Source organism: Otolemur garnettii, unplaced genomic scaffold (genome assembly GCF_000181295.1).
Source record: "Otolemur garnettii isolate 467f Iridium unplaced genomic scaffold, OtoGar3 scaffold00091, whole genome shotgun sequence".
Taxonomy (NCBI): Eukaryota; Metazoa; Chordata; class Mammalia; order Primates; family Galagidae; genus Otolemur; species Otolemur garnettii.
In genome coordinates this window covers 1,431,699-1,457,624 of record NW_003852486.1, presented here as the reverse complement: position 1 = coordinate 1,457,624, position 25,926 = coordinate 1,431,699, and the positions used below count along the sequence as shown (strand labels likewise).

At 38.2% G+C, this 25,926-nt stretch overlaps 2 protein-coding genes across 2 annotated transcripts; one reads left to right on the top strand and one right to left on the bottom strand.

Moving 5' to 3' along the window:
• Positions 1–296: 296 nt before the first annotated feature.
• On the bottom strand, positions 297–16,447 carry LOC100957548 (olfactory receptor 10J3-like). The gene is made up of 2 exons (XM_003795369.1): positions 16,293–16,447; positions 297–1,263 (listed from the first exon to the last, which is right to left on the bottom strand). Exons 1-2 carry the CDS (start codon positions 16,445–16,447, stop codon positions 297–299), a joined length of 1,122 nt encoding a protein of 373 aa, XP_003795417.1.
• Positions 16,448–22,763: 6,316 nt separating this feature from the next.
• Positions 22,764–23,696, top strand: LOC100958736 (olfactory receptor 10J1-like). The gene has a single exon (XM_003795212.1). The coding sequence runs from the start codon at positions 22,764–22,766 to the stop codon at positions 23,694–23,696; it is 933 nt and encodes a 310-aa protein (XP_003795260.1).
• Positions 23,697–25,926: the final 2,230 nt, after the last annotated feature.

The following is a 25,926-nucleotide window of genomic DNA, read 5'->3' as shown; positions in this document are numbered from 1 at the left end:
TGTAACCTGTAATATTGTTAAGAATGTGAGTACCCATGTGTGAGTGCACCTGGGTGCACATAACCTAGACATACACATCTTTTCTCTACATGCTCAATATATGCCAAGCCATTTCCTGACTGCTCTGGAGGAGGGGACAGGAAAGTATGACCTCTTCAGTTTCATCACCAGTTTTGCCACACAATTTAATTTGGTCTAGTATCCTTGATCTCATACTTAAAGGTATTATTAAAACAGCACTAAAAATGAATACAGATTTATAAACTCAGAGAAAAATTATTCACAACCTCTTCTCACTAAGGGGAGAGGGACTTTTGCCCCATGGCTCTGCGCAGAGCATCCTTGACCTCCTTGTTCCTCAGGCTATACACGACGGGGTTCAGCAGGGGAGTGATGATGGTGTAGGTCACTGAGATGAGTCTGTCCTGCTCTAGGGAATCCTGGGACTTGGGCTTGAGGTAGATAATGGAGGCACAGCCATAGTGGATGATGACCACCGTGAGGTGGGAGGCACACGTGGCAAAGGCCTTCTTCCGACCCTCAGCTGATGCAATCTTAAGGATGGTGGAGATGATGATGACATAGGAGATGAATACCAGTCCCATGGGTAGGACAAGGACACAGACACTGACAACAAAGTTGATGATCTCATTGACAGTGGTATCTGTGCAGGCCAGCTTTAGCAGGGGTCTCACGTCACAGAAGAAGTGGGAGATGACAAAGGCCCCGCAGAAGGGCAGACCAAACACAGATGTTACTTGAACAATGGCCATGCCCAGACCAATTCCCAGTGACCCAGATGCCAGCTGGACACAGGTCCTCTTACCCATGATAACTGAATATCGTAGGGGGTTGCATATGGCCACATAGCGATCATATCCCATGGCCGTGAGCAGGAAGCAGTTGTTGATCCCAAAGGTGAGATAGAAGAAGAGCTGAGTGGCACAACTTTGGGAGGCAATGGGCTGGTGAGGGTTCAGGAGGCCAGAAAGCATACGGGGAATGATGGCCACAGTGTAACAGGTCTCAGAGATGGACAACATGCTCAGGAAGAAATACATGGGGGTGTGGAGGTGACGATCCAGGTGAATAATGGTCACGATAATCACATTTCCAGAGAAAGTCAGCAGGTACAAAGTCAGAAAGACAACAAAGAAGATAAGTCTATGGTGCCACTCAAAGCTAGAGAAACCTTCAAAGAGGAACTCAGTCACAAAAGTGGAATTTGACTTCAGCACTGAGGTAGATCTAGGTTTGTAAGAGCTGGGCAAAGAAAAGAAAGGTATGATGAGGCAATCATGAAATACAGTAGGCTAGACCAAGGCTTTCAGTAGAGTATGTCCATCCTCTGAGCAATGCCCCAGACCCCAGGGGCCACCAGTGTTCAGCTCTTGGCCAATTGCTCAGAGTCCTCACCTTGGCTCACCTTTGTCTTTGCTATTACAGCAGGTTGCCTTAGGATCCTGGGATTGAGAATGAAGAGATGAGAGGGAAAGCATAAACACATTAAAAGAGATTTGTAGAAACAACCACCTGGTTTTAATTTTTTGATTATATACCTAGAAGTGTGATTGCTGGATCATATGCTGGTTCTATCTTTAACTTCTTGAGAAACTCCACAGTGGCTGTGCCATTTTGCATTACCATCAACAGGGTCCAAGAGTTCCAACTTCTCCACATCCTTGCTAATACTTGTTAACTTTTGATGACAGTTCTTTTGATACTAGCCATTCTAACTGCTGTGAGGTGATGTCTCATCGTGGTTGTCATTTGCATTTCTCTGAAAATTAGTGATGTTGTGCATCTTTTCATGTACCTGAATTGAAATCTGAATCTCAAAGATACATTTGCACTCCCATGTTCACTTCAGCACTGTTCACAATGGCCAAGTTATGGAAATAACCCTGATGTCCATTGAAAAATAAATGGGTAAAGAAAATGTGGTTTACATGTAGAAAGGAATGTTATTCAGCCTTAAAAAAGAAATTCTGGTATTTGCAGCAACATGGATGAAAACAGAGGACCTTATTTTACATGAAATAAGCTAGTCACAGATGGACATATATTGCATGATTCCACTTATGCGAGACACCTAAAATACTCTAATTCACAGAAGTGGAAAATAGAAGGGTGGTTATCATGGGCCCGGGAGGAGAAGTAAATGGTGAGTTGTTCTTCAGTTGGTATAAGGTTTCAATTATCCAAGATGAGCAAGTTCTGGAGATGTGCTGTACAGAATAATGCTTATAGTCAATATTACTATATTATGCACTTAAACATTTGTGAATTTTTAAGAGGGCAGATCTCATGGTAAGTGTTTTACCACATAAGGGAACAAAACAGAAAGGGACACATGGAAAGTTACAAAGGTGATAGATATGTCTGTGACATCAACTGTGGCGATGGTTTCATTAATTAAGGTGATGATGTATGCATACCGCAAAATTCATCAGATTATATACATTAAATATATTTAGTGGATTTTATGTCAATTCTACTTCAACAAAGCTGTTTATAGAAAGAAAGAGACAACTACCTGGCCATTGAAGAGATGAGTCTAGTTCAGGGAAGAAGCAAGTGATACATGGGATGTGTCCAGATCTATTCTTCCTCCTCAACATATGCTTGAATTAGTCCCCCAAGGAGCCATAGAGGAACGGTAACCTAGTGAGAGATGAAGCATATCTGAGACTGTTATCCTTTCAATATTGCCAGTGGTATTCAATACCAAATGCCCTGTGGGAGTTCTTAGAATGAGTTCTCCCCAGAACACTAAATCTAATCTTCACTTCCCTAAGCCCTGTGTGCCTGTCATCATGAAAGACTAGAAAAGGGAGCATCCACATTGTCTCTTCTTCCTGGAATTCCTGAAACACATATCCTCTAAGGTCATGAAAATTGATTTGCTAGGACACCTACAGTATTTAGTTCATCCCCTTGAATCCTAGGCAAAGGGAGGAAAGAGGACAACATGAATCTGAAGCTGTCTCTTCCGACCGGGAATGGGTTTTCCCAGTGTGAGAGCAAAGATAAAATTCACTTAATCAGAGAAGGACCAAACATCCTATTTTGTTACTTCAATTATCCTTACCCCCTAAGCCCAATGTCTACTCTTGATAATACCCATCATATTTAGCCATTACCTCCATTCAGAAAACTAAGAACCATCTTAATCACCTCCCTTCTCCTGCCAACTCAAAGACAATACCTTCCCAAATTCTCTTCTCTCTGTCTGTACTCTCCATGCTTTCTACCATCACCATGTTCACTGCAGTGGCCTCCTAAATAATCTCCCTTATTTTGAATAACCTTAGTCTAAGGCTTCCTTCCAGATGTTGTCATTATATTCTTTTTAGAAACCAACTCAGGGACTGTATGAATTACTTCAGTTCTTCCTCAGGACTTTAAGCACAATATTCAGACTCATTTGTAATTGAGTATGGTGATGTTTCACAGAGTCACCATGAGAACTAAATGCGTTAATGTATTTGAAGAGTTTGACCTAGCACTTGGCTTATAGAAAACCCTTAATAATAATGATTTTGTTGATAGTTATTCCTTTTTATTCTTCACAAATGAACCGGTTTAAGTTTCTAAAAAGAGAAGGGTAGAGGTGGAGGTACTTCAGTTTAACATTCCTAAATTTCTATACAAGTGTGTGATTATCCCAGCTTGGACTACATAAGTATTATTTCCTTCCAATTGCTCACATGGGACTTATTACACTTTTTGAAAATATTTCTTGAAGTGCATTGACCATATACATGCATTGCTGCCTGTCATGTGCCATCCTAATACAGGTGCCAATTAGATAGAATATGATTTTTAGTTTTGCTTCTAATTCTCTTCCTGAAGATGCCTAATATTTTACTCCTCCATTGAGTCACAGTAGCTCATCCAACTAATACATCTAGGAACAATCTGCAATAACATCTAGATCCCTTGTCTAGATTATAATTTATAGTTTGAAGCTCATCACTGTAAAATCACAGTTTCCATTATGCTTGCATATATTAGAATTCAGCCATATTATTCTTATAACTTAATTGCACTTTATTAACTAGAAGATCTTACTCATTTCTGTGGCCTAGAATATTTGCTTTCTTCCTCCTCCAGATCATTAATCAACTCTAAATTGCTAATGCCCCCCAAAAACTCTATTGCAACACCATTATACAGGAGGCTGTAACAGAATAATCTACAGAGTGGGATGAGGAAATTTAAAACATAGGCAAGAGGAGGATTACTCATTCAGGGTCTAGAAAATGCAGGTGAGATGGGAAACCTAAGAAATAAAAAAAGTTGGGAGGATACAGATGAACAGAAACTTCAAAATTCAGACAATATTTTTGACTTTGGAGTTTTTCTCGCCTTTTCTTTCTTTCAGAAATATGACAAAAAATGGGGAACAAGGTTTGCCTCTGATCCAATCAAGGATTAGTGCACTGTTTACATTTTCTTCCCCAGAGAAGAAAACTTATTTATCTTGTTGTTTCCTGAATTTTTAAAAATGTCTTGTACATTTTCATTCTATGCATGCATCAGGTATCAGATGTACCCCATAAATATGTGCAAATATTATGCATCAATTTAAAAATAGAAATAAGCCAGGCACAGAAAGATAAATATCATATGTTCTCACACATATGTGGGAGATAAAAGAGTTGATATCATGAGGTAGACAGTAGAATGAGGATTACCAGAGGCTTGGAAGTGGGACATGAATGAAGAGAATGGGTTAATAGGCACGGATATAAAGTCAGATAAAAGGAATAAATTCTGGAATAAGCACAGTACAGTGATTCTAGTTAACAATAATTTATTGTATTTCAAAATAGCTAGAAAAGAAGACATGAAATATTCTCATCACCAAGAAATGATAAACATCTGAGGAGACGGATGTTCTCAAACCCTGATTTGATCATTGTATGCATGCATCAAAAATCACATGCACCTCATAAACATGTACAATTATTATATATCAATAAAGAAACCGTTGAAATCTGCATTTTGATTTCTTTAAACCAGGGGTTCAATGTGTTGGGTAATCACAAAGTGTAAGTATTATGTCAATGCTAGGAGGACAAAGATGACCGAGTTGGTCTTCGCTCTCTTAGAGCTTAGATTCTTGAACAGCCTTTGGTACAGAAACTAATTTTATGTCCCTTTTCTCTAGATTATTCATCTACATTTCCAAATCTTAGAAATCACATTCTTCCTTACAAGAGTCCATGTTCTCTCTACATCACTGGCTATGTGATAACAGAATATTCTATAGTAAGCATTGTCCACCCCAGCATATAATGAAATAAAACTCACCATGTGGCCTGTTTCTTGGGTCTTCTAGAAAGTTGTGCTCAGGTGTGAATCATACTCACCACTCTGGAAACCTGCCTGCCTACAATAATAGATTATTAATTTCTACTAATAGTTATGAAATGTTTTCCCAATTTTTGTCAATGCCTTTTCTAAAATCATTTAAAACACATCACTCATTTAATTTTAGATTACTTTATAGAATTATGCTATTTTGCTGCATAGTCTATGAATTTCCTTATCAGGGGATCACTGATGTCATACCAAGCAGAGGTATGGTTTAATAGGAATTCCCCTTTTACTGATAAATCTTTAGACACCACCTACAATGCAATACCTAAGAGAAACTACAGTATTTAGAGAGTAGAAAACAATGCCTTTCACAGTCTCCTTGTCTTAGACCAGAAGCGAAGGGTATAAATAGTCATATTATGTTCTCCTAGACTCTCTTAACCTCACCTACTAGAAGATGCTTGTCTTTGGGTCACAAAGCACTAACTCTGCCTTGCATGTTCTAAATAAAGGACTAAATTGTCTGTCCCAAATGTCTGGTATTTCTCCTTCCAAAATAGTACTTATTTTTACTACTCCCAAGTGATCAATAGCAGAAGACACAATCCAAACAGCAAAGTGCCTGGAGACCTCATTATGGAACTCATTTCCTAATCCTGAGAGTCAGACCTTGGAGAGCAAAGTTGGCTTGCTGTTAGGAACAATCTCAGGTGTGAAAAGACTGATTTCCCTTGTTAGGGTGGGCCAAAGATCTGCTAAGATTCATGTTGTACTTTCTGTCCATTTCTCTGGTGCCAAGGGAGAGGTGCCTGTGGAATGACTCTTCATACTTGAGAGAATAGAAGGGACAATTATCAGGTAGGTTTACATGTGAATCCTTAATGCCAGGTATACAGAGGGCTGACTTTTAAGTATTTTGAAAGTTTAAGCTCCCTTAAAGTCACCAGATAAAATCATTGACCCTGCCCCTAAATTCTGCTGTATGAGCTTTTTTACCTTTACACTGATCTTTCTCATCCCTGCACTGCTCATCACACATGCCATGTTCGTTTTGGAGCCCCTGGCTGAGGGTGGCCCAAGGCCTCAGCCTTGCCAGCTCAGCTTTCACATACTAAATCCATCCCATTATCCACAGCCTAATCCAATATTAATGAGTGTCTATAGTCTTAAAATATGTAAAAGTTGCCCCTCAATTGTCACCTATTTTTTTTTATTTCAAAATATTAAGGGGGTACCAATATTTTTCTTATATGGATACACTGTATAATGCTTAAGTTGGAGCTTTTGATGTGCCCATCACTAGAATACTATTCATTATACCCAATGGGTTAAGTTTTTACTACTCACCCTCTTCCACCCTCCCTCTTTCTTGTTTTCCAATGTCCTTTATATCTCCTTCTGCCTATGTGTGTCCATTGTTTATCCCTCAATTATGATTATATATAATTACAATAGAGTAAATGTGATTTTTTTTTTATTCCTAAGATACTTAGGTCCCCAGTTCCATACAAGTTGCTGCAAAAGACATTATTTCATTCCCTTTCATGGCTGAGTAGTACTCTCTCTGTGTGTGTCTCTATAAATACACACATGCACATATCCCACATTTTCTTAATTTGTTCATGAATTGATGGGTGCTTAGGTTTATTCCATATCTTTGCAATTGTGTATTGTGCTGCAATAAACATTTGACTGCAAGTGTCTTCTTCATAAAATGAATTGCTATCCTTTGTGTAGGTACTCAATAGTGGAATTGATGGGTTGAATGGTATTTCTATATTTCTTTCTTTGAAGAATCTCTGTATTGTTTTCCATAGAAATTATACTAATTTGCAGTCCTGCCAACACTTTATGAGAGTGTTCCTTTTTCTCTGCATCCATTCCAGCATCTATTGTGTTTAGACATTTTATTAATGGCCAGTCTGACAGGATAAGGTTGTGTCTCATTGTGGTTTTAATTTGAATTTCCCTGATGATTAGTGATGTTGAGGATTTTTTATATGTTTGGTAGCCATTTGTCTATCTTCTTTTGAAAAACTTCTTTTCACGTCTTTTGCCAACATTTTAATGGGGCTGTTTGTTTTCTTCTTGCTGACTCATTTGAATTCTTTGTAAATTCTGTATATTAGCCCTTTATCAGATATATAATTTGTGAATGTTTTCTCCCATTCTGTGGTTGTCTATCTGTTATGTTGATTATTTTCTTTGCTGTGTTTGCTGTCCAGAAGCTTTTTAATTTCATTAAGTCCGATTTATATATTTTGTTGTTGCTGTGTTTACCTTTGGGGTCTTAGTCATAAATTCTTTGCCTAGGTAGATGTCTAGAAGAGTTTTTCTTATGTTTGTTCTAGAATTTTTATTGTTTCATGCCTTACATTTAAGTCTTTTATCTGTCTTGAATTAGTTTTTGTATATGGCAATAGATAGGGGTTCTATTTTCAGTTGTTACATCTTTTTAACTCAATCATTTCTTTGGATTGATTTTATATTGCTAACTCAATTGTAAGAATTTTTGGAGACTTTTTCATTCATCTTTTGTTCTCTCAGCATATCTATAGTTACTACTTCTAAAAAATTGATTGGTGGGACCTCACCAATGGTGTATATTACAAGGGTACATATCAAAGCTATTAAGAGTAGAGTATAAATGTCTTAACACAATAATTAAGTAAGTGAGGTGAAGGCTATGTTAGCTAGTTTGATGTAAGCATTCCAAATTTTATATAAAATCAGCACATTGTACCACACAAATGCATTAATATATACAGTTATGATTTAATAAAAAATTAAAAAATAAATTTGATAACATTTACAATATACTATTTTTATATGATACTCACAAAACTATGCAATGTACACATATTAACTCGTTTAATTCTAACAATAAATCTATAAAATAGTATTATTATACTCCCTTTTCAGAAGAGGAAAGAGGCACAGAGATGTTATATAGCTTTCCCAAAGACCCTGAGCTGATAAATAGGAAATCAAGACTTAAACACAGGAAATCCAGAATCACAAAGTTGTTCTATGTAGGCGAAATTTAACTTAACTTGAAATTGTGTTCAATGTACTGCTAGTGGCAGCAACCTAAGATGGCACCTTGATAATGTTGGGGAAAAAAAAAAAAAAAAGCATTAGACTAGTGATTTGATTTACCCAGGTTTTAGTTCCTTATTTTCCAGTAACTCGATGAGTGTTTACATTGACTCTCATCTGTGCTTCTGTTTTCCTCATCTGTGATTGATGAGATGCTAACGTGGTGATGGTAATAACAACGATGATCTACCAGCTTGTGCCCTTTACTCTGCGTCTTTGTTTGATGTCATCTCATAATAACACGATGGAGTAGACATATATGTAAATGCTATTATCCCTGTTTTATAAATGAAGAAACTGAGGTTAGTGGAAGAACTTCTCAACTTTCATAACTCTGTGAACCCATTTATACAATAATTATCCTATTGGTTCCACTTCTTTGTAGAAATCTAACTATGACAGATAGAATTCCTGGTTTTCTTCAATCCTTCTGTGGATATGAATTACTGGTAGCTGTCATTTCCTTTCAGCCTGAATAATTCCTGTAATATTTCTTAAAGGTGATGTCTGCTAACAACAAAGTCAATCTTTGTTTATCTGGGTACACTTTAATGTTGCCTTCATTTTTGTAGGATATTGTTACAAGAGATAGAGTTTATTATTAAAAAGTTTTTTTTACCCTTCAACAATGTGTATGGTATTTCAGTCCTTTTTGTTGTTAAGAAGTTAGCTGTTAATTATATTGTTTTTTCGCCCCGTGCATGATGAGTCACTTTCTCTAGTTATTTCCAAGATTTTATCTTTGTGTTTATCTTTCAGCAGTTTAATCTGATGTGTCTACATATGGCTCTCTTTGCATCAGGATTTCTCGGGCTTCTTAAATCTGTTATGTTTATGATTTCCATCAAATTTAGGATGGTTTTAGCTATAATATATTCGAACATTTTTCTACCCCTTTGTTCTTCTTTTGGGAATCCCACTATATCTATGTTGGAATGTTTCACTTTGTTCTACAAGTCCTTACGACTGGTCACTTTTCTTCATTTTTTTTCTTTCTGTGTTCTTTGGATTGAGTCATTTCTATTGATTGATTTTTAAGATCACTATTCTTTCTTCTGCCATCTTAAATCTATTATTGATATAATCTAGTGAAATTTTAATTTTGATTATTGGGGTTTTGAACTCTGGAATTTGCATTCTTTTGGCTTCTATGTCTTTTTTGAGAGCTCCATTTTTCTGAATCATTCCATTATATTTTCTTTAAATATTTTGAACAGCTGGGTGTGGTGGCTCACACCTGTAATCCTAGCACTCTGAGAGGCTGAGGGGGGTGGATCACTGAGCTCAGGAGTTTGAGACCAGCCTGAGCAACAGAGAGACCCCCGTCTCTTCTAAAAATAGAAAAACTATCAATTACCCTCCCTCCTACGGTGCATCTTACAAGGGTACATGTGAAATTTACTAAATGTCGAATATAAATGTCTTAACACAATAACTAAGAAAATGCAATGAAGGCTATGTTAATCAGTTTGATGAAAGTATTTCAAATTGTATATAAAACCGGCACATTGTACCCCATGACTGCATTAATGTACACAGCTATGATTGAATTTAAAAAATGAAATTAACTAATTAATTAAATTTTAAAAAATAGAAAAACTAGCTGGGCATGGGGGCAGGTGCTTGTAGTGCCAACTACTTGGGAGGCTGAAGCAAAAGGATCTTTTGAGCCCAAGAGTTTGAGGTTGCCATGTGCTATGGTGCCAAAGCACTCTAGCCAGGGTGACAGAGTGAGACTTAGTATCAAAAAATAAAATAAATTTTTTGAACATAGATTCATTTAATTCCATGAACATATGTATAAAATCTCTTTTTAAAATTTGTTTCTGTTTACTAAATTCAGCATATGGGCCCATTTAGAATGATCACTATTGGCTGATATTTTCCCCTAACTTTGGGTCACAAACTGAACATACTGTCGCAACTCTGGTTTTGTTTCATATTTTCAAATGTTATTGTTGTTGTTTGTCTTTTTTAGTTCCTTTCTCCGTCTAAAGCATAGAACCTGCTGTATGTGGATGCTGGTATCTTTCCAGTTTTTAATAATTTTAACTTCTTAAAAGCCAGCTTCATAGGATTTTGCCCATGACTACACAGCTTAGTGGTTAGCCAATAATTTGAACAGGGATTGTCCAAACACCTGGAGCCTCGAAGGCTCCACCCTCCACTGATCAATCTGTATACAAGGTGTGGTATGCCTTCAAAGTTCCAGCCAGGTCTCAGGTCTCACCTGGCTTTCGCTTTTGGTTAGGTGCTCTTGGGTCTCCTCGGTGCATTCATTGTCTATGGTCCTTTTACTTGAGGAACCTCACGGTTAAATTTATGATTCATTTATTTACTGCTTTCCCAGAATTAAAACCACACATCAGAGCAGCAAAGCTGTGAGTTTTCCATTTCCAAGAAAGTTTGCAACATTGCACCAGAAAAATTTTTCACCTGCCCTCTACCCTAAATAAAGCCTGACCCTTATGACACTAAATCTCCTGGTTTTCACAAACAAGGTCAACCAAGTAAAACTAAACTTTCTACCCAATGAACATGGGGATAAGGAGGAGGTTGGGATCATCTCCAAGACAAAAAACAAACTACTGAGTCTTGCTACTTTAACCTGAGGTTCTAGCTATTTTTCAGCATGAATGTTTCTTAATTTATTTCCTGCTTTTGTTCAATTTCTAGTATCCCGAAATGATTGTTTATGATAATCCCGTTTAGTTTTATACTTTTTTTTTTTTTTTTTGCAAAGGGAGTTAATGGCCTCCTCTTGCTACCATTACTAGAAGTTTTGTCTACTGCACTCTCTGTCATTGCCTCAAACCATAACTAGTGTCAGATCCCAGGAGACACCTAATTCATAGCATCTGGAACTTAATAAATGTGTATAGGACTTAATTCTAAATTTGTTAGACAGAGAGGGAAGAAACACAATGTTCAGACAGGCAGCATGTATGGATATGTGTACTTGAGATTCTGGGTTCAACGTTTGTATTAAAGGGGATCAGAATCACTCTCACAGCTTGCTCACTTGGTTCACAGAAATACAGACTCGACAGTGGAAAACTTCATAGTGATAGTTCTCTTCACTCTGGTGAAATACGTAAGCTGTTGGCACTGAATAGCTTCCTGATTTTAGTAAGGAGAATGAAATCCCAATAAGCCAAGAACCAAATGGCACCATGTCCCTGTCAAACATGAGGAGTGTATGTGGTTGATGAAATGGGTGGTGACAGTAATCAGAATTGTTTGCTTGCAGAGCTCTTTGGCACCATGTCATTTACCTTGGCATTTCTAAAATTAAAAGAGAATAGAAAATGGATTTACATAATAGAAGTTATATGTTTTTAAAACCTCTAGGACTGGTGAACATAGTCATGACTTGAGACAAGAGAATAATGACTTCTCCCCTAATTCCCAGTTCATGCTCCCAGAAGCCCTCAGATAGCAATGTCCCCTTCAGGATGGACCCTATGACACTACAGCAAATGCATATTTGTAGTCTTCTTTGGAGGAACTTGCATCCATTCACCAGAGTGAGTGATTATTGGGAACATATCAACACTTAAGGGAGGTTACTAGATTCTGCTCCCTGAACTAACACTTATTCCTAGATACCAAGCTCAACTGTCTTAGTCTGTCCTCTGCTGCTGTCATAGAATTCCATAGACTGGCACTTTTATAAAAGACAGAAATTATTTGATTTATGTTTCTGGAGACTGGGGAGCCCGAGAGCATGACACCAGCACCTAGCAAGGGGTCCTCCCATGGTGGAAGGTGGAAGGCAGAAGCAACCATTTAACATAAAGAGAAATCAAGTCAAACTCATCCTTTTTATTAAGAGCCCACTCTTGTGTTAATCAAACCACTCACTGATAACAGCATTAATCTGTTCATGAAGGCAGATACCTCATGACCTAATCACCTCTTAAAGGTTCTAACTCTCAACACTGTTACAATGGCAATTAAATTTCAACATGAATTTTGGCAGGGACAGTCAAATCATAGCAAAAATTAGTCATGAAGGCTCATGAAAGTTAACCAAAAAATTGAAATTTTGTCCTGAATTTATTTCATAGGGGGTCCTATGATTCCCAAACATAACCTAGTTTATTTCCTCATTCCCTCATGTATAATTTAAATTAGACACAGTGGGCAACATAATGTACTATAGTTACTTCAGCCTATTTCCTGAGTAACTCATGACACCATCAGACTTCAGGAGGGCTTAGAACAAGAGAAGGCACTGAAGTTGGTCCAGGATACATCATAACCCTAAAGCCCTACACTTCAATATACACAGATAGTTTATTTCTTACAATGATTGATATTTACATATGTCCATAATATATATTTGTGAGCATATCACAGGGTTTGTTCTCAAAAAGACACAACCACCCATTCATTCAAGGGGCTGTAGTCTGAAAGTTGAGTGAGAGGCTGTGACATTCTCAGCAATGATGAATCAAGTCAGTATTCTGTCCAAGTTCAAGAAGAGAATCACAGTGCACACGCTTCAGATTTCTGGAGAAAAAAATGTACTTTCTTTCTCTAGATGAACATCTGAGAAATGACTCTTGAATCCCTGCTATGTTTGATAAAGGCAGGTCTCTTGGCCACATGTCCCAGGATGCCTACCATGAATTGATGTTACATGCCCCAACAGGCCAAAACCATCCCCATGTCTGCCATCCTAGTTCCAAACTCCCATCGTGGTTTTGTTGGAGAATTGCAGTAGCCTCCTAATTGAATTTTCTGCTTCCAAACTTGCTCTTGCTCCAATTCATTTTTTACATTTCAACTAGACTTTTTGAAATGAACATCTGATTGTGCTATTAACCTTTTTAAAAGCTTTTCTGGCTTCGCATAAGTCTTACAATAAGCTTGGAGTGGTACAAGACTGCGAATGATCTCATCTCCTGTTACCTTCTAATATCATCTCTCCCCTGGACTCCCTGTGTACAACTTGGCCTTTTCTGCTTCTTGGAATGAGGTATTATCATTAATCTATCAAGTCTTTCACTCACTTTTTCCTCTCTATCTTAAATTCCCTTCCCTAACTTCTTCGAGTTGACCCACCTTCCAGCTTGAACCTCATTCCTCAGAAAAATAATCAAAAAACTTCCTAGATGAACACAACCTTCCCCTTCTGTTATTTGATTTCATAACAGCCTGCGATTTTTTTCTCTGAGCATTTATTTTTGTTTGTAATAATGTATTTATTTGAGACAGTGTTTGTCTGAAACATGCCTGGTTGAGTAGGCTGCACAATACACAAGTACACCTAATCTGGGAGAAAGTGAGGGGTAAAACCCAGCCCACAGTTGACTCGACAAGTCACGCATCCAGATATAGATCTCCGTCTATCCCGTGTAGGAAGGAATGCCATTTTGTAATTATATAAGTCCACTGTTTTCTCACAAAGCTGTGTGCACATGGGCTGCATCTACCCAGCAGAGGCTTCATCTTCAAACTTGCACAAAGATACCCATGGATTAACTACAGTTCTGTAAACCTCCCTCCATAACGAGCTAGCTCAATGAGGGCAAATACCATGACTGTTTCTGTCATGCCAACATCCTCAGTACTCAGCACACTGCCCTGTGTACGAGTATATGTTTGTTAAGATTTATTAGTTCAGTCATTCTAGAATAAGAGACAGCTATTTTATTTTGTACATTTCTTCTGGGTTCACTGGTTTGTTAAAACACATTTCAGTGTCTAAGGTGCAAGTTGCTCCTGTGAATCAGTCAACAAAGGCAAAGAGTTTTGTCCTACTAATTGCCCAAATTCCTAATCAGGCCCCAGGGACAGAGACTCAGACTCTTTCTCTGCTGCCCCCTGAGCCCTGGAATGATTCTCGAAGGGCAACCCCAGAGTCCTGGAGCAGATGGATCTGCTCCTCTTTTAGGAGTAAACAGACAACGTTCCTGGATTTAGAGTTTCAAGAAATTTCAACTGTTCAGGAGGACTCTCCAGATCAGAGAAGTCAATGTTCTGGGCCTGGAATTAGTCACCATACCCTGAACTGCCATCTGCATTCTGGAAACTCTGACCTTCAGGGCTTTGGTTCTCAATTTCTCCACACAGTCCTTTTGGAGAGAGTCTTTCTTATCTCAGAACTTTTTCTCCCCAAGTTCAGATATACCAGCTCTGAAGAGAATTTCACTCATCTCTTTTGCCAAGTTTGCAAGAAGTAAGTGGTTATTGCTATTAACAAAAAGAAAAGGAATTTTGCTTTAAAAATTTTTTATTTTCTTCCTTTTCCCATTCTGGTTTTCTGATGATTTTCTTGACATTAGCGTTTCATACTTTCCTCGTATTAATATCTCACAGAGGGCTGATTGAGACTTGTTGCTTGTGAAGTAGAATGCAACACTCTCACAAGTTTCATTTGTAAATAGTGGAAGAATCTGCTGAAAGAACAAGGGAAGAACGAGTGAATAACACAACTTTTTTAACTCCAGAGTTGTCATCTTCTAATGATGTCCCAGAGATTTGAGCCAACAAGGCTGAGAGTCAGGCATTTATCCTACAGCTACTGTCTCCTTCCCCTCCTATCTGAACACGTTCTTTGAATTTTCATTCAGCAGAATTTTGACTCAATGGAAATGCGTGAAATTAGGAGTCAAGCCTAACTGTGTGTTACCCTTGGTCTTGCCAATTGCTAGGTATGTAAGTTTGAAAAGTAGCTTATCCGCCCAAGCCTTGGATTCTCCACCTATAAAATGGGAATATTTTACTTCCTTGCAAAATGATCACTAAACTCTTAGGCTAGCATGCATCAGCCAAATGTGAGTTTCTGCACAGTGATTTCTAAGGACCTGAGGCATGTAGAACATAAGGGCCAACTCTATGGCTCTATTAGCCTTTAGAGCCTGTGTGCTACTTTGACTCCCCTTATCTGTTACGCTCAGTCCTAGATCAGATTCCTTATCCTGCCAGAGTGTGGGGCATCCAGATGACTAGGTTCTGAAAAATGTGCTTGGTATAATGTGTATGTGTGTGTGTGTGAGAGAGAGAGAGAACTGTGGATGTGAACTGAACTGAAGATGGGGATGCCAGACAGGTGGAGAGAGAGAGAATGAATTATGGATGTGAACTGGATACCAGACCGTGGATGCTAGACTTGCAACAGGAGAAAACAAAGGGCCATAGCTTTCCTCTGAGCGTTGCCCTCCTATCAGATGGTAGTGGCTGTGTCAGGAACTTATGCCATCCGTGTACCCACCTCTTCACAGAGATATCAAAACCAGCTCAGAACAAGATACAGTGATTCTGTTTTCTTAAATATCCTCCTAAAAAAGGCTCATTGACTTCCGTGTATCAGTGTTCCATGCATCAGTGTCTCAGCCGAGATAGAAAGCGTTTCTTCTTCCAGTAATGAGTTCTCTTTCAAGAGCAAAGAACTCAGCGTACAGGGTCAAGAGAGCTGTATTTCAGAGTTAGCTCTGCCATGAATTAAATATGTGATATTTCTTTATCCTTTTTGGAATTAAGTTTCCTCACATTTCTGCCACATAGTTATTTTTAAGTGGGAGATGTATCGTTACTTTGAGGAATAAAGAAAATTGTAAATTGCAAAATAATTCAATGCACTTCTGCTACCTTTTTAGAAAAAAAGTTAGTCACCGAATTGGAAAACCAAATCAAGATTAATTGCTTATGTCCCTTCTTAATGATCCCATCTTTTCCTGTACTATCTTTTCATGGCTTTTCTTTCTAGCAGCCTCTCTGGTTCTGCAGCTTAATGAGACTTTATCCTTCCCTGTCCATCTTCAGGAGTTCCTCTGCCTTTCTGTTTCTGGGAGGCTTCACACGCCGTGTGTGTCTACACTGTTCCTAAAGGAAGATGCCACATTCTTGTTCTCTACCTTTTAGTGGACTGTATCTCTCTAAAGTCTGGATTCCCACTCCGGCACTTTGTCCTGGTTTCTGGGTGCCCAAAGAAGCGCCTCTGTGTATCTCTGGCAGAGGTGCGGGTCTCCTCGGTCAGACTAGATGTCCTCGAGAGCATCCCTTCATTCATTGGTTCATTTAACACATACTTACCAAAAGCCTAAGATATGGCAAAAATTGGGCTGGGCTTTGGGAATGTGGAATTAAGTAATTATGATCTCAATCATCACAAGCCTTAAAGATTGAGAGGTCAAATAATAAATAATTTCAGTTGAATGTGACAAGGGCTGTGACCAAAGAAATGGGAGAAATAAAATGCCAAGGTAATCAATACGGAGGATAGTTATGAGAACAGCTTCAAGGGAGACTTAAAAAAAATTGAACGTACCCTCCATCCCACTGAATATGTAATACATATTCATAATGGAAAGTTTGGAAAATTTAGGAGACAGTAGACATTTACCTATAATTACGCCATGCAGAATCATGTCCTACCACCATTTAGATGATTTCCATTCAGCCTTTTCACTAGGCACACTTTCATATAATTGAGAACATTTGGAATATACTACATCATATTCTGCTTTTTCACTTATTATATTTCATTGATTTACAAAATTTGCATATGCATTATTTTTAAAGCTGCATAATGTATGTTTTAAAATACTAGTGCATTAGTTTTCATTTTAAAATATCACATGCATTCATTTGTGAATCTTCAGAGTCTATTTTCTAAGTATACATATTCAATGGACATGTACCTTTATTTTATTTATCACATTGGGATCATGTGACTTTCCCCTTCTCTGTTTTGCAATGTTTCTTCCATTCAACAATATCATGAACACTTTTCTAAATGCATAGCATTAAAGGTTTTATTGTAAAATATAGTATGCATTAGAAAGAATATATTAAAACATGTATAATTTAAGAAGAAAAACAAAACAAATACCCTGATTCCCTCCACCCAAACTAAGTATTAGAACATTATCATAAGTCTAAAAGCTTCATACAATACTTAATATAGGCCAAATATTCAAATTAACTTTAGGTTAAAGCATTTCTAATTTTTTTTTAAAAATTGATTACCTCTAAAACATACACTGTTTAATCTTGCCTTCCTTCAAACATTAAATAAATAAAATAAAGATACACACACGTACTATATATATATGTACATGCACATATATATATATAATGTGTGTATATAGGTATATATATGAGTGTGTGTGTATATGTATATACACACACAGCCAGGATATTTTTTTTCTTTTTTGAGACAGAGCCTCAAGCTATCCCCCTGGGGATAGCTGTGGCATCACAGCTCACAGCAGCCTCCAACTCCTGGGCTCAAGCGAGTCTCCTGTCTCCGCTTCCCAAGTAGCTGGGACCACAGGCACCCACCACAACGTCCAGCTATTTTTCGGTTGCAGCCATCATTGTTGTTTGGCAGGTCCGGGCTGGATTCGAACCCGCCACCTTAGGTGTATGTGGCTGGCGCCTTAGCTGCTTGAGCCACAGGCGCCAAGCCCACAGTCAGGTTTTGCTTTTATTATTCAACATAACTTTGATGTGCATACATGATGCTATGTAAATGTAATTAGTTTCATTAATTACCTTAAACAGGATTCTGTATTAATTACCTTAAACAGGATTCTGCAAACATATTTTCATAAAGGACTAGTTAGTAAACACTTCAGTCTTTGCAGTCTATTGATTACAAACACAGAAGAGGGCAGTAGTTTGCCTACCCTGCTCTAGAGTCATTAATTCGATGCTCTGTAATACTGAATTGTGACAGTTTACTTCAATTGAAATGCTCTTTCTACTTTTGAATAACATTTGATTTGTTTCAGTTTGTCTGTATTTTAATTTTTCTTAGTGAACAAAGTTGCTATAAACTTCTTGTGTCTGTCTTTTGAATTTTTCTGGGTTAACTATCTAATGGTGAAATTGCTAGTTCATTTTCAACTTTAGCAAGTGATGTCAAACTGTTTTCCAAAATAATTGTATCAATTTCGACTCTCCGGCCAGTAAGGAATTGAAGCTTCCCTTGCTGTGTATCTGGGACAGTTTGAATTAGTTGCAAGCTGACGTGTACAGAAGGGACTGTGGTCTTCTTTTGTGATCTGTGGTCTTCTTTTTCCCTGGCTAATAAGGATGTTAAAAATCTACTTACATGTTCATATGTCATTTGTGCTTCCTTTCATATCAAATTACTTTAACATTATTAATAGAGATAATGATCTTTTAATATCTATTAATAGTTTTTTCTTTTTGATTTTCAGAATCCATTAGGTATGACTATTTCATCTGTCATTTTTCTTACAAATATCTTTTCCCTTTGTCTGTTTTTCTTTTATTAAGATTTATTTTGAAAATTATAAGTTAATTTTTATGTGATAAAAGTTATCTTTTTTTATGTTTTCTATCTTGTTTAAGAAATCTTTAATTACCCCAAAGTTTAAAAATATTCTTCTACATTGTCTTCTAAACATTTAATAGGGCCATAGGGTGTTTTGTGTGTGTTTAGATTTTTAATCCATTTGACATTGACTTTTCTATGGTCAAGCAAATCTAATTTCATTTTTTCTCTGTCTGAGTAACTAACTATTCCAATTGACTAGTCTGTTTTCCACCAGTCTGCAATGCAAGCCCTATGGGGAAGAAATGTCCTGTTTCAGAACTCTTATTTTCCTCCATTATCATGGTTGTTCATCCCTGTACAAATGCCACACGTCCTTAATTACTATGGCCTTATAACAGGCGACAATATTTGAAGGGCAAATCCTCTCCATTTGTTTTTCTTCCTCAAGAGTTTTTGGCTATTCTTGCACTTTGTACTTTTTCAATATTAGTTGTCAGTCTGAAAAATAGTCAGAAATAACCTATTTGAGATTCTGATTGCAATTCATTCACTCCACAGGCCAATTTTGGATTATTCATTAGAATCTTCATAACGTTAGACCTTCCAAGGTATAAGCATAACCACTTATTTCAGTTTTCTTTACTGAAAACCAATGGACTTTTTTTTTTTTTTTTTGCAGTTTTTGGCTGGGGTCGAGTTTGAATCTGCTGCTTCTGGTATATGGGGCTGGCACCCTACTCCTTTGAACCACAGGCACCATGTCTGTAATGGACTTTACTTGTAACCAATGGACTTCATTGGTTCTTCATTAAGGTTTTATAATTTTCACCATAAAGGATTTTCTTCATGGATACTTTATACTTTTGAAGCTATTATACAACAAATCAGCTTTAAATTTAATTCACTATCAGTTTGTTGAAGTACAGAAATGTATTAGATTTTTATATATAAGTTTGGTGTCAGAAGCTTGCTAAACTTTCTTAATTTATCAGTAGGCTTTGGATTTTCTGTGTCCACAAATCACTTCATCTGTAAAACATGTCAGTTTTCCCTCTGCCTTCTCAATCCTTATATCTTTAATGTCTTTTTCTTGCCTTGCTGGGCTGGCTAGAATATTCAAGACAATGTTGAAGAGAAGCGGATAAAGAAGTCACCCTTATCTTCTTCTTAATCTTAAAGAGAATTCTTCAGTCTCTTACTGCTAAGCATGATGTTGGCTGTAGAAGTGCTGCACACACGTTTCATCACCTTAAAGAAAATCTTCTATTCCTAGTTTACTAAGGGTTCTTATCAAGGTAAATACTGAATTTTAAAAATGCTTTTTGGCAACTATTAAAATAATCACATGAGTTTTCTCTTAAAATAGTTTATTTGAAGAATTATATAATTGAACTGTTTAAATGTTGAACTACCTTCTCATTCTGAAATAACACCAACATGGTCATGCATTTTTCACGTTGCTGGATTTGGTTTGAGAACACAGCCTTCCCTTGGTGTCCATGGAGAATTGGTTCCAGGATCTCCTGCAGATTATCAAATCCCTGATGTAAAATAAAGAAGTATTTGCTTATAACCTATGCACATGCTCCCATATACTTTAAATAATCTCTAGCTTATTTATAAAACCTAAGAATGTAAATCTTATGTAAACAGTTGTTACACTGTATTGTTTATGAAATAACAACAAGAAAAACAAATCAGTACAGATGCCTTTTTTTCACATTTTTTTTTTGTTTGTTTGTTTAAGACAGGGTCTGTCTTTGTTGCCCTTGGTAGAGTGCATTATCACAGCTCACAGCAACCTCAAACTCTTAGGCTCAAAGGATCCTTTTGCCTCAGCCTCCCAAGTAGCTGGGACAATAGGCACATGCCACAATGCCTAGCTGTTTCTTTAGAGATGAGGTCTCACTGTAGCTCAGGCAACTCCTAAGCTCAGGCAATCCACCCTCCTTGGCCTCCCAGAGTGCTAGGATTATAGGCATGAGCCACCATGCCTGGCCTTCAGCCTTAGTTTTTCTATATTTAGTAGAGATGGAGCCTTGCTCTTTCTCAGGCTGGTCTCAATCTCCTGAGCTCAAGCAATCCACATGCCTCAGTCTGCCAGAGTGCTGGGGTTATAAGCACCTGCCACAACGCCCAGTTAATTTTTCTATTTGTGGTAGAGAGGGGAGTCTCACTCTTGCTCAGGCTGGTCTTGAACTCCTCAGCTCAGGCAATCCACCCGCCTCAGCCTCCCAGAGTGCTAGGAGAGTGCTAGGATTACAAGCATGAGCCCCTGTGCCGCCTTCTCGAATATTTTTGATCTAAGATTGGTTGACTCCACGGATGCAGAACACACAGATATGAAAGGCCAACTGCATTCTGTGATGAATTGCTTGAGCTCAGGAGTTCAAGACCAGTCTGAGAAAGAGTGAAACCCCATCTCTACTAAAAAGAGAAAAATTAGTCAGGCACTATGGTAGCCACCCATAGTCTCAGGTACTCAGGAGGCTGAGGCAAGAGGATATCTTGAGCCTAAAAATTTGAAATTGCTGTGAGCTATGATGATGCCATGGCACTCTACCAAGGGAAGAGGCTGAGAATCAATCTCTAAATAAATAAATAAGAATTTGATATCTATATATGTCCATGAGATTGGTCTGTTAAGTTTGGTGTCAGTATAATTCTAGCTCTGGAAATGTGGTAAGGAAGGTTTTTTTTCTTTTTCTATTACCTAAAATAGTGTGTTTAGTGTAGGAATTACTTTATCCTTAAATTCTCGATATAATAACTCTTACTGGTAAAACTGTCTTGGCCTGTGGGTTTGTTCCTTTATAGTTTTTAAGTGTCCTTATTTCTTAAAATAGCTATGGGATTTTTCACACTTTCTCATTCTTGATTCAGTATTGGCAGGTTTTTTTTTCTACAAATATACCTATATCATAGAAATTAAAAAACGTGTTGTAATAAAGTTGTTCATACTGTCACTTTTCCTCTTTTTGAATCTGAAGTGTGTGCCTTTATTAATTCATAACATAGTTTGTTTCTCTTGTTTTTTTCTTGGACAATTTTACTAACAGTTTACCTAAAGTTCATAAACTTTTACTTTCATGAATTTTTCTACATCTTGTCCTTCTTTTATACACGTATTGTTGGCACCCATTTCATTGCCGTTGGTTTTCTTTCTACTTTCTTTTTGGCCCTGCTCCTATATTAACCTTAGAAGGGATGCCCCGCTTATTCATTTTCAGCCTCTTCTCTACAAACAAGAATTTTAAACTATGTTTTTCCTTCTGTTATGTTCTAAATGGTTGGGTATGTGATCCTTTCATTTGGTTCTAAATCCACAGAAGAACCTCGGTAAGTTGACCACCCAAGGGACTGTCACAAACTGGTCAACATACAGAGGTGGTCAACCCAAGGAACTAGGTCTGCTGTACAGACATGTACATGTGGTGCGTGTCCCGTCTGTGAAAATTAGGCCAGCTTCAGGAGGTGATCCATGTAGGGAGGAGATCAACTATATTTTCTAATCTTCCTTATGAGCTCTTCTTTGAATTTTAAGTTTGATTATCAAACATTTGCAATTTTTCAAGTTATCATTTTTTTGGTGAACTTGTCTACACGATGGTCTGAGAATATGGTTATGTTTTAAGAAAGTCCAATTTAAAAAAATTTGGAAACAATTTCATAGGTCATCGATGATCATTTTTTAAATGACCCAGATGTGCATAGAAAGAATGCTTTACATCAAAATTTTTTTTAAAATCTTCCTCAAATATTGTGTGTCTTTATTTTCAATCCAAGAACTTAGTCTGCCATGTGCTTGAAGCATGAGAGAAGCTGATTCATTGAGGTTTTTTTTTTAATTGGATTGAAAATCAATGTTTACTTTCTTTTTTTTTTTAGTAAGTCATTCATACATATATCATAAGTACATTTATGCCATTGTGGGATTCAATGTGTTGATTATTTGTTTAGAGCTGGGCCTTTGCTGCACTGTCTCTTTAACCTGTGCTGTGCACTCAGGTTCAGGGTGGACTTTGGTGCTAAAAGATGGTGTTGACCCTCTCTTTGCCTTTTAGACCTGAGATCCCCAATGAAAGCAGCCAACCACACAGAGGTAAGGGAGTTTGTTTTCCAAGGTTTCTCCAATTTTCAGGAACATCAGCTCACACTCTTTGTGGTCTTTCTCACCCTGTACATCCTAACTCTGGCTGGCAATGTCATCATTGTGACTATTATTCGCCTTGACAATCACCTGCACACCCCCATGTACTTCTTTTTAAGTGTCCTCTCCACTTCAGAGACGTTCTACTCTCTGGTCATTATCCCACGCATGCTTTCCAGCCTTGTAGGCTTGAGCCAATCCATCTCCCTGGAGGGATGTGGAGCTCAGCTCTTTTTCTTCCTTGGCTTTGCCATCACCAACTGCCTCCTGCTGGCAGTAATGGGGTATGATCGCTACGTGGCCATCTGCAACCCGCTGCGCTATTCAATCATCATGACTTGGAGGGTCTGTGCCATGCTGGCATCCTCCGTCTGTGCCACGGGGTTCTCACTTTCCCTGGTTCAGGCTGTGGCCATTCTCAGACTGCCCTTTTGCAACTCACTGATTGAGCATTTCTTCTGTGATGTTCGACCTCTGTTGGACCTGGCCTGTGCCACCCCACTCATTAATGATATTCTGACCTTAATTATCAGCCTCCTGGCCATCACAGTCCCTGCCACCTTCCTCTTCATCTCTTATGTCCTCATTATTTCCACTATTCTCAAGATTGCCTCAGCTGAAGGCCGGAGGAAAACCTTTGCCACCTGTGCCTCCCACCTGACTGTGGTCATTATTCACTATGGCTGTGCCTCCATTGCCTACTTCAAGCCCAAGTCAGAGAACACCAAAGATCAGGATCAGTTAATCTCGGTGACTTACACTGTCATAACACCTTTATTAAACCCTGTTGTGTACAGTTTAAGAAATAAAGAAGTCCAGGATGCTCTGTGGAGAGTAATGGGTAGGAAATCTCTTTCCTAAGATGGTAATCTCTGCCCAAAGACTTGTGTTTGCCTTCGAGATGGAAGCTTAAAGGTAAAGTTACAGAGCGAGGGTTTCGGGTAATCAGTGAAGTCTTGTGCATCACAGCCTGGACCCAAGGAAAAAAGTAAAGTTGGGAGCTGGCCTCGAGTAATTGAGTGTCATTTCCTCAACACCTTTGTTAACATAATGAAAACACAGGTCACATGAAAGACCTCACACAGACACCCACCGGCCCTACTCCAGAAGATAATGACAAGGTCAAAATGTGATCCAATGTTCACATCAAGCTTAAATTTAAAGAGATCTGTCCATTTTGCTGAAATATAACCCACATTAAAACTGCCATTCAACAGAATCTTCTTTTAACATGAATCGGATGCTTGAACAAGTGGTTCCTAGAAAGGCAACGCACAGGAACCCAGTTGCCTTCTGTTTTAATAAGATAAGCAAAGCAAAAATAAAGTTATCTTTTAATACATGGGTTTGGAATGAACTGAAAACTTTCTAGAGAGAATGTTGTCAAGCAACCCACTTCACCGTTCCTGTCATCCACACTGTGCACTCCAAATGAAAGAGAAGTAGGGGTGGGGGAACAGGAGAGAAATTGAGTGGAGAAGAATCCTAATCAGCGTATGACAGACGTGCAATTCTGGCCACAAGCACAGAGCCCAAGTGACTCAGTCTGAGTCGCTGCTTCTTCTGCCGCAGATAAGCCACAGGAAGGAGAAGGCCTGGTGGGGCTAAAAGCAATGCCTCCCCCTTGGGCAAGACAAACAACAGGCTCTGAGGAAGAGGGGGCTGCTCTGGGAAAACAATACGGAAAAGGGCTATGAAATCAGTTAAGAAGAAAAAAAATGAGAAACATCTGAATTGGAGCTTCCAGTGTTAGGAAAGTAAGGGAAGAGAAAAACAAGGACGATGTTGGGGCTGAGAGGAGCAAAAAAAGACAAATTTAGAAGCAATCCTTCAGATTGGGTCTCCTTTGTAGATTGTCATGAAGGCAAGGAAGGATAATTAAATGAAAATATGAAAGAGTCGACATAACACTCTGCTGAAAAATTAGGTAATTTTATTATTCCTGAAACACTGAACAAAGTCAACAGTAAGGGATTTGGACATGAAAACTTCCATAAAATTAAAGCAACGAAGTTAGAAATGGAATAATAAAAGACTATTTACTGTTCCTCACCTCAAAAAAAGAAACGAAAAGAATCCCAGTGAATTTTATATTCAATTTGTGAGATGAAATAGGTGATGAGTAAAACAATGATGATTATCAGTTGCAGTTACTGAGCAAATCAAACTTGGAATCCTGAGATATTTATAAGATGATGGAAAGAAATGCCTTAGCACATAGTCTTCTCATTGCAAAATATTCTTAAAATACAGAAATATCAAAAAAAATGTGTAAACCGATTGTGAATTTTATAGGCTATGTATCAGGTACACACACAGCTAATTTCAAGAAAACCCTGTAATCCAATCTACTTTGTAATTCTGAGCTCCTTATCTTCCTGACTTAAAAAAGTCACCCAGATTTTTTTGTGTAAACTCAGGCAATTGAAATTAAAAAAGTTATGTTATGAGTAAAAACAATAAAATTCAAGATTCTGCTCCTCTCCCTTCAACCACTTCTTCCTCATTACCCTTAAGGTGAATCAAGTTCTGCTCCAGCCTTGAAGTTTTCTGAAAGAGGAAAAAACTTGACCCATGGTCATTTTCACCTCCTCAGACTGGATTCTTTGGAGACATGGGACCTCCAGCAGCCATCCGGTTGACATTCACAGAGATAACTGGTCCTGCCATGTTCTTTAATCAGTGTGGTCCCTGAACTTTGTATTTTCCTCATGACCATTTTGAGGCTACTCTAGGCCTTCTGGCCCTCTCTCAGCTACTTTTTGGGAACATCTGGACTAGGGGTCCTCAAAATTTTTAAACAGGGGGCCAGTTCACTGTCCCTCAGACCATTGGAGGGCAGGACTGTGGGCCCCGGGATGGGTCCGCTGCTAAGCAGGACAGGCAGTAGTGGGAAAAACACTGATGGGCTGGATAAATGTCCTAGGTGGGCCGCATGTGGCCCATGGGCCATAGTTTAAGGATGCCTGACAGTCTGCTGTACCCTTGACCCCTATGGGAGTGAATAGGACTCTCTGAGGTGTCATCGGCTGTCACCTGATTCCTTACTCACCTGTTTCTACTCCACCAGTATTAAGCCTTCTCTAAAAGG

What these genes read in the sequence shown, in the direction of transcription:
- LOC100957548 (XM_003795369.1), bottom strand. Translation starts at nt 16,447, where the DNA reads ATGAATGAAGGGATGCTCTCGAGGACATCTAGTCTGACCGAGGAGACC. An exon ending in GAGATACAGTCCACTAAAAG is followed by an intron (nt 1,264 to 16,292) that starts GTAGAGAACAAG and finishes TTCTTTGCCCAG; the next exon opens with CTCTTACAAACCTAGATCTA.
- LOC100958736 (XM_003795212.1), top strand. Translation starts at nt 22,764, where the DNA reads ATGAAAGCAGCCAACCACACAGAGGTAAGGGAGTTTGTTTTCCAAGGT.